We start from the raw sequence: 13,315 nt of genomic DNA, 5'->3' as shown, positions 1-13,315 counted from the left end.
ACAACAGAGAAATATAGCATAAAAGTTGGTCTATTGACTAGTAAGACAAAGCTGGAAGATTGGATTTTTCACATCTATCCCTTAGACTGAAAGTAGATACATTTTGACTAAAGTAAACATCCAGACTTATTTATGTATATTGATTGAGGCAAAAAACAAACTCAACTATGATGCCGGAAATATATTAATTTGAACTTGAAGTGCTCCTATGCATAAAACTGGAAATAGTTTCCCAGAAATTGTTTGGTGCGGATTGCTTAATTCTTTGAATCGAGGAGTAAACTTACTCTTGTATATTCAACTTCTGTATGATTACTACATATGTTCACTGTACAGTCTTTTTTAACTGTCCAGAAAACCTTTGTCAACAACTAGATTACTAATACAGGATAAACAAAATATTTTTTCTGGGTATATACATGTATTTAAATATAAGTTCACTATATTTTACATAAGTTGCTTTATTATAAAACTATTATATTCTGTCAACAATTACTTCATAGTATTTTTACATATCATACAATAACAAAATTAATAATTAAATATAAATATACAATTATTACATATAGACCATTACATTCTGAATTAAATAACTATGTAATAATAACACTTCTAGTTAAATTACTAAATTCATATTTTATGATAAAATATAGTTGTCTTTTAAATCAAAAGTAATACAGTCAAACCTACATCTCCAAAATTAAAAGTTGCAGTCATTCAGAGATATATAAGGTACAAAGCATAAGCAACTATTGAATCATCTAAATACACTTAAAAAACTGACTCTTAATATAAACATAAAAACTGAACTAATAAAAACTAAAGAAACCATGAATTTAGAAATTAATTTAGGTAAAATTTTTAAATATAGAAATCTTTAATATGACACATGCAAAAGGTAATTCTTAATTTTGTATTGCAGTAATGTAAATGGTTTTGGAATGAAATAAATCAACACATTCAATTAATGTATTATAAATTTAATTTCCAATTAACTGGAAAAGAGAGTCCCTGTAGTTTACATAAGAAATTGGTTTTTTTTTATAATATAACTGTTATATGGAAAGTAAGATCGCAAGGTACCCTCCAGGAGGGTTCACTTCTGGCTGGTTTATACCCTTCCAGTTGAACCCACAATGGGTACAGCAAAAAACCGATATGTCACTTAAATCTGTATATTTTAAACTGTATATTTATAAATGATCAAAGTAATTGACCCTAAATTAACTATTCTTAATAGTTATTTGTAATAGTTTCTCATTGTGCTATAACTACTGATTTTTGTTTTTTATTTTTCAATATTAAAATCAATTAAGTTTGTGTAAATTAAAAACATAACTTGACTTTGCCTACTCAATGTAAAGTAGTCAACGGTAATAAAATTCTTGATTCTAGGTGTGTATGTAATCTCAATTTTTGAAAGGGTGGAAATTAATGGTTGATGCACCCTATTGTGAGTATGTTCGATGGAGAAAATAAAAAAATATGTTATCTGTTTGCAATTTGACAATTAACGACCTGCTTGAGCTTCATCAGAAAATTTTGGTTCAAGAACTTGTAACCATGTAGAAACTTCACATAGCTGTAGAAGAAATCCTTGTGATATACTGACAATGGTAGCATGTCTCCTTTATGAAAGTTTAACCATAAAAAAACTTTCACAGAGCTACAAAAAAGAATCAGTAAACTAACAATGGAAGCCTGTCTCCTTCATGAAATTGTAACCATGTAGAAACTTCACAGGGTTGTATAAAGGAATATTTGTGGTATGCTACCCTAGATGTTTCACATTCCTGATATCGCACCTGGTAACTGTCACCTGTTTCATTTAATTATAAAAGAACATGCTGGTGGAAAATGCTTTTTCAAACGATGACAAAGTAAAGAAACTTGCTGATAAATGGTAGCAAGAGGCTCTTTTAACAAGGAATTTGTAAAAACTGTCACACATATGACAAAATGTATTGAGTTAAAAGGGGATTATGAAAAAAAAAAAATCAAATTTTTTAAACAATATTCTATATAATTTTTAATTAAATTGTATTTCATATTTTGTAAGGTTTTTACTACACAGGTAAAATACACCATACCACATGTCATATCAGGTGGTTTGCGAAATTTTCAAACCTATAGCTAGCTCATTTCATTCTTCAGACAGATAGACAGAAAAAATCAAACAAAAAAGAAGTTAACACGAAAATTACGACATCATAAGAACTCATTCTTGTAGAAATTAAGTTTCATGCTAAATTTAAAATTTACATTTGAAATTTTCTTCGAAATACCTTGCAGACATGACACACTCCAATTTGTGTTAAATTAGGTTTCATATCAGCATTTAAATAATAAAAGTGTACTTACGAAAGTCATAATAAAAATTAATTTTGTGTACTGCGATAGTTAGGTTGACATTTCTAATATCTCACATGTTTGAATTTCTTATGGGTGTGCTGAGTTTGTTTATAAATCTATTTATTCTAATTTTTTTCTCTTTGCCATCAAGGTTGCCACTGGTATAAGAGAACAATGTACTACAAATATTCACTAGAATAAGCTCACAGAGTGACATGTTACCATCATCAAGCTCAGTGTTTCACATATATAAATGAAGCTTCATGCACAATTCTATAAGTCAGTTCGTTTTTTGATATATCACGCCGACAGCCAGACAGACAGAAAATCTAATTTTACAGCCCCACCAAGTGATAGGTTTTGTTAAAGTTTGGACAAAAAAAAGTGTAACCTCACTTTCCAGAAAACGCTATTACTTCATTTTATTTTTATAAAATCTTTATTTTACAGGAATGTTAGTATTAACAAACATTCACCATTTACAGAAAAAATTTTATCTTGCTAGAGAATTAATTTATAAAGGAAATTAAGGTTATTTACTCAAATGCCAAATAAACTGAAAAAAAGTATTTTCTATAAAAAAGTAATCACCTATTGTAATAAGATTACTATGACATTGATCACGATTTTGAGATGTTTAGATGGATGCTTAAAATCAGAAACAATTTTATGATAACGTTTTTTAGCTTAATGATGATAAACTCAATTGCAAGATTACATAATTAAGGTATGACTATATAGAATTAATTTTAAATGCCACTTCTCTTGTTTTGTAGACTTTCAAAAAATTCAATATTTTACCATAAACAATAATAAACAAATTTTTCCCATTGAAAATAAACATACTTTTTAAGTTGATTTTAAATTTACTTGCAGACATTGCTGACTATTTCACACTATACTTTTAATATGTAGTGGAGGCTACTATGTTTGACAACATGAGCTAATTTGCCATTATTATTGTTTGGCCGAGTTAGCAGTACTAAATGTATCTGAGAACATTATGAATGACAGGCTTTCTATTTTCAGACTCCCTCATTGACGTCTGACACCTACAAGAGTTAAGGTTAATAAAATTATCTTTTCGTTATGAATTTCAACTTAAGTTAGTACAAAATCTGGTTGTCTCAAAGTTTTCTATACAAAGGTTTTTGATACGTTCATGCCTCACATCTTGGCTGTTTAAAAGAACTATGACTATGAAGAACTATTTTCGGAGACAGCCATATTTACTTTAGGAGGTGGAACAAGATGATGATACAGTATTAGAATTCTGTTAACACATCTGTTCATATGTAAGGAGGTTGAGTGAATGAAAAGGATATTGAACTGCCCTTCTACCCATCTTGCAATAAATTGCACATTTGGTATTGTTCGCCTATACAGTAAGTTATTATGAAAATCATTTGTCATTTTGAAGACAAGAAGTGAGTAATTGGGTGTGAAATTAGTTACTCCAGCTAAATTTGTACTGAAGGCACCACTTTATATCAATTTTATTTTAATCTGCTATAAAAATAACACAAAACAGGTTAAAAATTGAGATACTTAATAAAAACATGAAAAAGTTTAAATTTCATTTTTAAAGTAAACAAAGTAGTTTTAAATTAAATAAAAATATATTTTTATATCAAAAGTTTAGGACATTATGTTTAGCAAATTGGAGATCTGTACAAACAAAAATGTTTGTGTTGCACAAGTAAACCAATATTTTCACAATGTATATTAAATTGTTTTAAATGTGGACAACAATGGAATGGACAGTTTACAAAATCCCTTATTAATACTAAAACAATAACAATGTTTGTATAATGATAAAGGTTATGGCTTTTTTATTACTAGTGTAAATGGCCAAGATGTTTATGATACAAAAAACTTCAATTTGCTATAAATTCATTTGTTGTATATCATCCATATTAATCAACTAAATATGAGAATGAATAAGTGATATTTGCAGGAGTAATTTTTATTTACACTATGCATTTATATTTATAGCCAGTATAATTTTTTTAACTGTCCTCAATTTAAAAAAAAGGAAGCTCAAGTATTAGCACGGTCATATTTTTTATTTACTTACTGATGAATAATGAAAAATGTACTTAAATTTCATGCTTTGTTACAATAATAACCTTATAAAAATTTTAAATCAACAATTACATTGGAAAAATGTTCTTTTTTTAATGCAATGTTTTTCAGGCAAGATGATGACATACAGAACCATTAGATTACATTTTGTTGTTACTAGAAAATGTACACTATAGCAGAGAGTTAACTCACTGAGTTCATTTAGTATAATGATTATCATTATATATTCACCCATCACAGTGGATAGTACAGTGTTAATTATTAGATTCTGCATAGGTTATATAGAATGCATTATTATCATCATGAAATAAGAAAAATCAAACAAATAAATAAAATTGTAAATATATTATTATTTATGATGAGAAATAAATGTATTTTTTTAAGTACGACTAATAATATGAAAACGATAACAGTAATATCTAGTTTAAAAATAAGGCAAATACCTTAGTTGCTACGCTCATAGAACCATTTTGATAACTTATTAAAGCTCCTTATATTGATATAATATTTAATACTAATCTATGTAGCCACACTTGGTCTCTTACAGCTATTTCTTTTTATATAAAAAAAACAAGTATATAGAACAATGGTTTTAGCAAATTAATAGTAGTAACATTTTTAAAATTACATAAAATGGATACTAGTTATTAAAGCTAAACCTACAATAAATAATATTTAGTAAATAAAAATTATTCAATCAGGCATATTTAACAATAAAATTAAAAACTGTTGGTAAAGTTAAATATTAATGAGAACATAAACAAGAGTGGCTCCATTAGGTGGGCTGTGTAAGAGATGCTTTGGTTACTGAGCTACATGGTTACATGGTGTCTACTAGACACGCTTCCAAACACTTCTTCCTCACAGTTATCACTTCTATCTCTTACCATGTTTTTTTACCATGCTGAGTATTTACGAAAAATTGTGCTTCAAAATTTGGTTTAAATAGAATTATACATTTTAGATTACTGATATGGGTTTGTGTTTTTAAAATTTTGTTGGTTTTAACTTTTGAAGAGATAATTCTTGTCATAATAATGCAATGGTATAATAGAGTTAGTGAAAATAATTACTTGTCTTCTTCACCCATTAAGCCATTTAATGTTGTAAACATTTAGTATTATTGTAACATCTTGTTTTACTAGTTCCAACTGATTCAACCTTTTTTTGGTAAAGAAAAATAGTGTACCGTAAGCCCAGATTGTAGAAGTGAACAGGCAATGCTTTTGGAGATATTCTAAAATGCACTTACTATGTCAGCACAATTTAGGTGAAAAAGACAAGCATAAATTGCAGTAATTTGTAACCAAATGTAAATCTCAATTAATAAGGAAAATATATACAGAAAACTATTTCACTACTCAAAAACTCAGTGAAATAAAATCGTGGAGGATCTAATCATTAGAAGTCCACACCTGACCTTGTCCTCCTCATGCAGAAATTTGACATTTCTTAAAAACAAAGCAATCTCAAAATAAAAATTAATCAAGACACAAATAATAAAAATATTTGTTAAACGACCAAATGAAAACCCGAATGCCAGATTTGTCGTGGTATCAGACGGTGACTCCCACCTCTCCCAAGATATCAGAAAGGCGCTGTAGGTGCCTCTGAATGGCGCTGGGGTCTGTCTGGGGTTTGACTTCTGTGGATTAGTTGGAAGGCGTTCATATACTCCAGCTCCGAAAACTCAGGACCAGTTTCCAACACTCTATTCAGTATGTCCTGAAATATAACAGAGATAAAACTAGAATTGTGTACAAAACTGTGTTGGGCTTAGTTTCAGAAATAATGTATTCATTGAATTTACAATGAAATTATTAATTAAGTATAGAGTTATTTTGTATTACTCAAATTCAAAACTGAACTTAAAGATGTGACTTTAGCTCTGTTTTTAACTCTATATGGGGTTTTTACACTCTGTTTTATATTGGTACACAATTTTTTCAAAGTTTGCCCTTGATGCTGAAAAACAGAAAATACCAAATGAGACTTTTGAAAAAAAATCTGGTATTAACTGCAGTAATTTAATAGCAATCTCTTTCCTTACAAATGATTATTAATAATGGAGTACTTTTATTTTTGTATGTGTAATAGTATTTTAGAAAATCATAACAAACATCCACATTTTTTCTGAAAAGTATGATGAGTAATATTTTGGATATTCGATTACAGTTACTGAAAACATGCACTTACATATTAATTATTTTTAAAATTAATTTTTATAACAAACACACTGACAAAACCGTACCTCAAAAGTGGTGTTTTCATCCCAGAATTTGGAAAATTCAAAACAACTGAAGGATATTACATAACTTTTAAGATTTAACCTTATTATTTAGGTTAACAAATTATGCTTAGAATAATATGAAGAGAGGTTTTTCATTATTATTGTTTCAAGTTAACTTATTTGGACACTGGTCTTTTCAATTTTTGTAAGTATTTTTGAAAAACATTTTCAAAAAAATAAAATGTTTAAAACGTTTTATTACAAAAATAAATGTTACACAGCAGTTGAGATTGAATTTCAGGGTAGAGAGGACCTTATAATTCTAACTTCACCTCTAAATAAAGTAATTATTCTTTTTCTAAGTTGACTTAGAAAAAGAACACTCACATTACACTGCAGCTTTAGAGTAATGAGGTTGCAAATTTTTCAGTAATAGGTCACGGGTTTGGTTTCCTCTGAGATCAATACAAATTTTCCAATGGGTTTGGATAACTCTCTTTAAAAAATATTTAATACAAACCACTTAAAATGCCATTAGCATTGAAAGGTTTCCTAAAAATATTTGAGTTAAGCTGTTTAAAAATCTAATAATGTTCATATTCTTGCAAAATAACCAACTAAAATTCCCTTCCATATTTCCACTGGCCAGTATGTTACAGACAATGGTTTCAATGGTTTATGCACCCTCAGGTGTAAGGTAGAAAAGCTGGAAGTAGTGGTTTGCATGGTCTAAAGCAACCTCTCTCGCCATTGTTATATTGGTCAGAGTCTGCTGCATAGTGAAGATGTTTACGGCACATTCTATGTATAACCAGACTCATCTATTGTGTCCAGGAACTGTGATGAGCTCATCAGGATCTTCGCTATTAGATGGCCAAGCCCTTCAAATACATACTGAAACAATATAGATTAAGAGATTAGTTCTTAGCCCTACCATGACCATGCAAATATAATTGTAAATACTCATTATTCCTTTCAATAACTTCATAATAGAATTCACCATAATGGAAACATCCTAAATTATGGTTAAAACTATATTTATAAAACAAAGTTATTGCTTTTTAAGCCGCAATATAAAGGCTATTGTTGATTTTAGTACAGAAGCAGAATTTTTTAATTATTAAACATAAAAAAAAGACACAGTATTTGACTATGCCAGCCAGCTAAATCAATAAAGAATGGAGATCTTAATTCCATTACATAAAAATCTAAGGGACATTTGTTACAAGGAATCCTGAGGATCTATGTCCCATAAGGTTTCAAATAAAATTAATGTTGTCAATTCACTTCAGAATTACTGATAAAAGAGAGAGAATGACACAGTATAAGAAATTGAAACTTTAACTTGATTGAAAGTAGACTAGGCTACCACTATTGTTAAATTAGTGATTAGAGTTAAGAATACTAGAATACTGAGAACTGATATTTAAGCGCTATTAACTGAAATCTATCAAGATTCTGGGTGACACAAAGTTTATAGAATTCAAAAGTTGACCAAATTAACAATTGCTAGTAAAGTAAGATTAACTCACACCAACATCAATGCCTCCTCTTATCTGTAGTAGTGAACAAGAAAAATGTTATGGGTATCTTCCTTGCCCAAACACTGATTTAGTGAAAAATAATATTGAACCGAATCACATTCTACAATTGTAACATTGGCCTGTACAGAATGGACATCACGGATATTAGTGTAGTTCTCTTCAATTACATAGGATTATAGGCTGAAAAATCTTGCTTTCTGTTGTAATACAGTAGGTGCAGTCATTTCACTTTATCTTGGCCATATGGTATCTCAGAGTGTATGTTGGCATGTGATAATTACTTGGCATTCACCCCTGGAATATTTTCCTGTTAAACTTATGTTTGCTGAATAAGAAATACTCTATAGATATGTATATTTTAAAATCATATTTACGCAAAACTTAATGTCTGTTGATAACAACATCAAACTATCCTATTTTATGAGGATATATGTCATTTTACTAATATATACTGAACTCATGTGACACAATATCAGGTACACAAAGAAAGTATTATTAAAAGGCAAACTCTTATCAATGCCAAAAACAAACTTTTGGAGTGGTGAATAGAATAGAATATAGTTTGATGTTGACAATTAATTTAACTGTATTGCACAAGTCAAAATGTAATATTTATAAAGATATTCTATTATAAGTACTCATTCAATTTGTAGAGATGTTATGCCAGTTTCATATCACTGCAGGATTTCTGTTTAATTCGGTTAAGGTAAAACCATCAAGACATCACTAAAAAAAGTAAAAAACATCAGAGCAGAAAACTCTGAGGTAAAACCCACAAATTGCAATCATGTGCAGAAAAGTTAAGAGAAATCTTTGAAATCATTGTTTAAGTTGGCAATACAATTGGCCTTCACAACCTCAACTGTAAGAGGAAGTTACACCTTATATTCAGTTACAGTGGTATCAAGTGCGGAGACTTGAAGAGTGTGGTCAAATCTTTTCATGGTCAAACTTAGTGCATAGTGAAACCCCTGTAACGCCACCACCAAGAATTACTTGGGGAGTAGTTTATCCTCTCCATCCACATGAACTCTTATAGAATAATCTGTAAATGAAAAATTCTATCACAAAAACCTAAATATTGTGGATTTGAAAGGAGTCCTTATGAAAAAACAACAAAATAGGCATGCAAAATATCCGCCAAAAGTTCCAAGTGTCTCCTTCATGTAACAAAATCGATTGTAATGTGTCCCATAATATCTAGACTTGGTGACAGGATAAAATTTAATACTGAAGATTTGTTTCATCAGCCTATCAACACAGCTAAGATCAGAATTTTACTTAAGATTCCAAACAACACAGTAAAATGCACTTTACACATTCTACCTAAAATACATAATATGTAAATGAGTAGTTACCTTGGACTTGCGAGGCTGCAAACTGGATGTCATTGCCTCATCAATGGAAGTGAGCACCCTGCTGAGTTCCATGACCTTGGGATCAGGATCCTGCGAGTTTGTGTTGAACCTGCTGCTTCCCCTAGGTAGAAGGTAGTAGAAACATTGGACACGCACCTAGATAACACAAGACTATCCTGAACTACAATAACACAAATCATACAGTACTTACAACTGAATTGAAGAAGACTAGTTGATTGTGTGCCGCCTCATTATATTAGAAATGGATATTTTGCTCTTTTCCAGTCTATATTGAGCTATGGTGTAATTTTCTGGGGAAGTTCAGGAAAAGTGGCTGAGCTTCTGTTGATACAAAAAAAGGACTGAAGATCATCACTGAAGCTGAACACAATTCACATTTTATTTATATATATACATATATATATATATATATATATATATATATATATATAATTAATTGTAATTTATTTATAGGACAAGAGAATTTGATCAAAGTACATTTATCGAATATTCACAATTGTAATTTACTGGACATTCCTTCCACTAGACTGAAAAAAGTAAAATCCAGGCACATCATAATGGACTTAAGTCTTACAATATATTACCTGTGAGAATAAAAGAACTCACTTTAAGAGTTTTAAGAATAAAATTTATAAGTTTAAGTATAAGGTTTTAAATCCTTTTTACAGTATACACGAATTTTTAAATTTACCTGTGTCAGACAAGTTTCTCTGTTACTTTTAAGCATTCTTGTTGTGCATTGTGTTACATTACTTATTTTAGTACTTTTATCTATCACTTATTTAATCCCTCTTATAAATTCAGTTATGAACTTGTTGATTTAACTTAAGTTTTAATTAACTATATTGCTTAGTTTTAACCTTTCATGTTATTTTATCCTGCTATGTATCTTATTATTTATTTTAATGTTATATTATGGTCAGATTGTTATACCATTTTAATGTTTATTATAAGTTGTTGCTTTTTATTCTTATCTTTTTTTATCTATTTGAGGCTTAAGTTGTTATAAATTGTTATTGTTTGTAAAGGTATTGCATATGGTATGATTAAGTATGTTCTCTAAATTTTACATTGTAAATAATTAAGACATAACACATAATTCAATGTATTATTAATAATATTCTAAATTTTGACAACATCTATTGCATGTATAAATGCTTAACCCTCTCCCCCGCACCCCATTGTTTTCCAGGTGCTCACGGTGCTTCTAACCTCAATTAATTCGCTCTGCCGGTCGGGCTCGGTCAAAATACGCGGCGTCTCAACTTACATACGTTCTGTCATTGTAATTAACTATAATTATATATATATTAATTATTTTACTATATATTTGGTTCAATGAAGTTGATTGTACGAGACCAGGGAGGGGGCACACACGGACAGCTGGGCGCCGGGTTGTTTGTTGCGCAGCTACTTGGTGAAGGTCATTGTCTGGCTCGCCGTCACTGCCCCCTGCCACTGTGATCACTCCGAACTACATCCTCAATGCCACTAACCACTTCACAAAGCTCTGGTACATCACTACACTCACTTGAATCGTCGCAATCACTACTAATAACGAGATCGATTTCACTGTCACGAAGTGTACGACTACAACCCACCATTGTTTCCGCACAACTAATATAAATAGCAAAATAATGGAATAAATCTACTGTAAAAGTAAAGTAAATGGTCTCCTGATAGCAAACAACCCGTAGTAGTACAAACTATTGCTACTCGAGAGCAGCACTTATCGGCTCTAGTAGATAAAGCAGTGCGTGCTGATCTGTGCCGTTTTAGGCTGCAGTGGCTATATTGTGGCCGTGCTGATTCATGCCTTGCGAGCGGGAGAGGGTTAATGATGAATAAAGATGATTGACTGAATTACCACAAAGTCAGATATGGGTTGGTTTTAATTATTAATGGTCTGAGAACTAGTGTTTAGAAAATTCAATTCCTTAATGTGGAAATTTCCAAATGCCTTTGTGTTAGAAATTAGATTTAAACAACTAAAATTTTGGAGTTGAGTTTGATTTGCTAATAATCGCTAGGCCAAAATATTGATAGCACAAAACATTAATCTTAGTTCTTAAGCTCATGCTGCTAATGTCCTTGAATGAAATAAGAGTTTTCTGGTTCACCTGTGTCAAAAACTTTTTAACTTTATAAAAATTTTGAGATAATTCAGCATTACCTATTTTAGTTGACATCTGTTAACATAGGATAGATCTCCATAGCGAAGCAGAAATACCTCAAGATTTCAATACTGTGTTTGCAATTATTTGACACAAACGTGAACCGGAAAAACTTAGGATGATAGTAATAACTCAAAATTAAGTTCAACCTGATTTCAGTATGACAAGAACTAATACACTTGTAAACCTGTACTTAATATGAGGACACAACGAGGTAGATGCTACAGCACAGATAATCACAGCAGAAAAATAAAGATCAACAACTCAATAAGTCACAAATGATCATGTGATAAAACAATATGTAACTTAGTTGCAACAAAAACAATTAAAATAATTCAAAGATGTACAGTAATATTACAACTTTATATATCTCAACATAATTAGAAGACAAAGCCCATAATATATAGATACACACACACATAAATTAATTTGCAATGACAGTAAAATATGGAAAAGAACTCTTTTTACAGTTTTAGATCTACTAGCAATACAATCACAATTGTTTTACTTTTTAATAACAATTTAATAACCAAGTCCAGAAAAATAAAAAGTGGGAATCAACCCATTCCTAAACATAGTACTATATGCAAGTATGAAACAAAAGTACGAGAATTTTATGACATTTAGATGTTTTAAAACATCAAAAACAGTTTTTTTGTATGACATTTATAGCCATTCGTTTCCAAATATTGTGATCTCCCTATCCACTAATGTAAATTGATTTGAGACTTGAGATTGTTTCAGAAGGATGTCAAATTATCAGCAATGCTCTTTTCTTATGAGGATTGTACAGGACACCTATTCAGCTTGACTGCTGTTACTTTGAAAACAGACGTGTCTTTTAATACTGTCAAGAGTGAATACTCTTAGATAATACCAGAAGCTCTAATCAGACTTTACCTCAATCTATTAACAGCACACAAACAATGTTTTATAGATAGGCTAGCAGACTATCGGACAAGAGTACCTCTAGATGAAGGACCAGCAGACAAGTGTTGGCTAACTCTTCGAACTCAATGGGCCAGGTTTTCTAAGTGCGGATGGACGGTGCCCTCAGGAACTGCAGGGATGCCATCAGCGTTTGTCACCGATATAGAAGGTATATTGCCTGAAGACTGGTGTTGCTGGGACGATCTGGTCCGCTGTAGCTGACTGGTGAATGACTGCACGATGCGCCCATGAGAACCATTCCTGTAACAGCCACAAATTCTAAACTACACTTTTTTTGTGAAGGAAACAGGATTTTTTTCCAGACATTTACCATCGTTCAGTGATACAACAAATCAGTAAGAACTAAATTTCGAGATCTGCAATAATGATCTCTTCTTCCGTAAGATAAACTAACCTAACACAGAATTACAAACTAGGTTAAAGTAAATAAGTCATACCAGAGCGTTGTGACACGCGTTAAGTCAGGAATCACAACCACCATTTTGTGTGTCAACTTCACTAAACTCTAAAAACATCCACTTAATAACAAACTAAACCACAAACACTAATTATTAAAACTGAACTACAGAATACAGGTGACAATTAGGTCTGCACTCGTCG

General features: G+C 30.6%; 1 protein-coding gene and 1 long non-coding RNA gene across 2 annotated transcripts; both read right to left on the bottom strand.

Annotated features, from left to right (window-relative positions):
- Window positions 1-6,024: 6,024 nt before the first annotated feature.
- LOC124372698 (exocyst complex component 4-like) lies at window positions 6,025-7,451 on the bottom strand. Its single transcript, XM_046831105.1, has 2 exons — window positions 7,352-7,451; window positions 6,025-6,161 (listed from the first exon to the last, which is right to left on the bottom strand). Exons 1-2 carry the CDS (start codon window positions 7,443-7,445, stop codon window positions 6,025-6,027), a joined length of 231 nt encoding a protein of 76 aa, XP_046687061.1. The 5' UTR covers window positions 7,446-7,451.
- Window positions 7,452-7,477: 26 nt separating this feature from the next.
- On the bottom strand, window positions 7,478-12,950 carry LOC124372697. Its single transcript, XR_006923357.1, has 3 exons — window positions 12,732-12,950; window positions 9,570-9,725; window positions 7,478-7,561 (listed from the first exon to the last, which is right to left on the bottom strand). It is a non-coding gene; the product is annotated as an uncharacterized LOC124372697 (long non-coding RNA).
- Between the last annotated feature and the right edge of the window lie 365 nt (window positions 12,951-13,315).

Source organism: Homalodisca vitripennis, unplaced genomic scaffold (assembly GCF_021130785.1).
Source record: "Homalodisca vitripennis isolate AUS2020 unplaced genomic scaffold, UT_GWSS_2.1 ScUCBcl_3838;HRSCAF=9613, whole genome shotgun sequence".
NCBI classification, from domain to species: domain Eukaryota; kingdom Metazoa; phylum Arthropoda; class Insecta; order Hemiptera; family Cicadellidae; genus Homalodisca; species Homalodisca vitripennis.
This window is presented reverse-complemented; position numbering and strand designations above follow the sequence as displayed.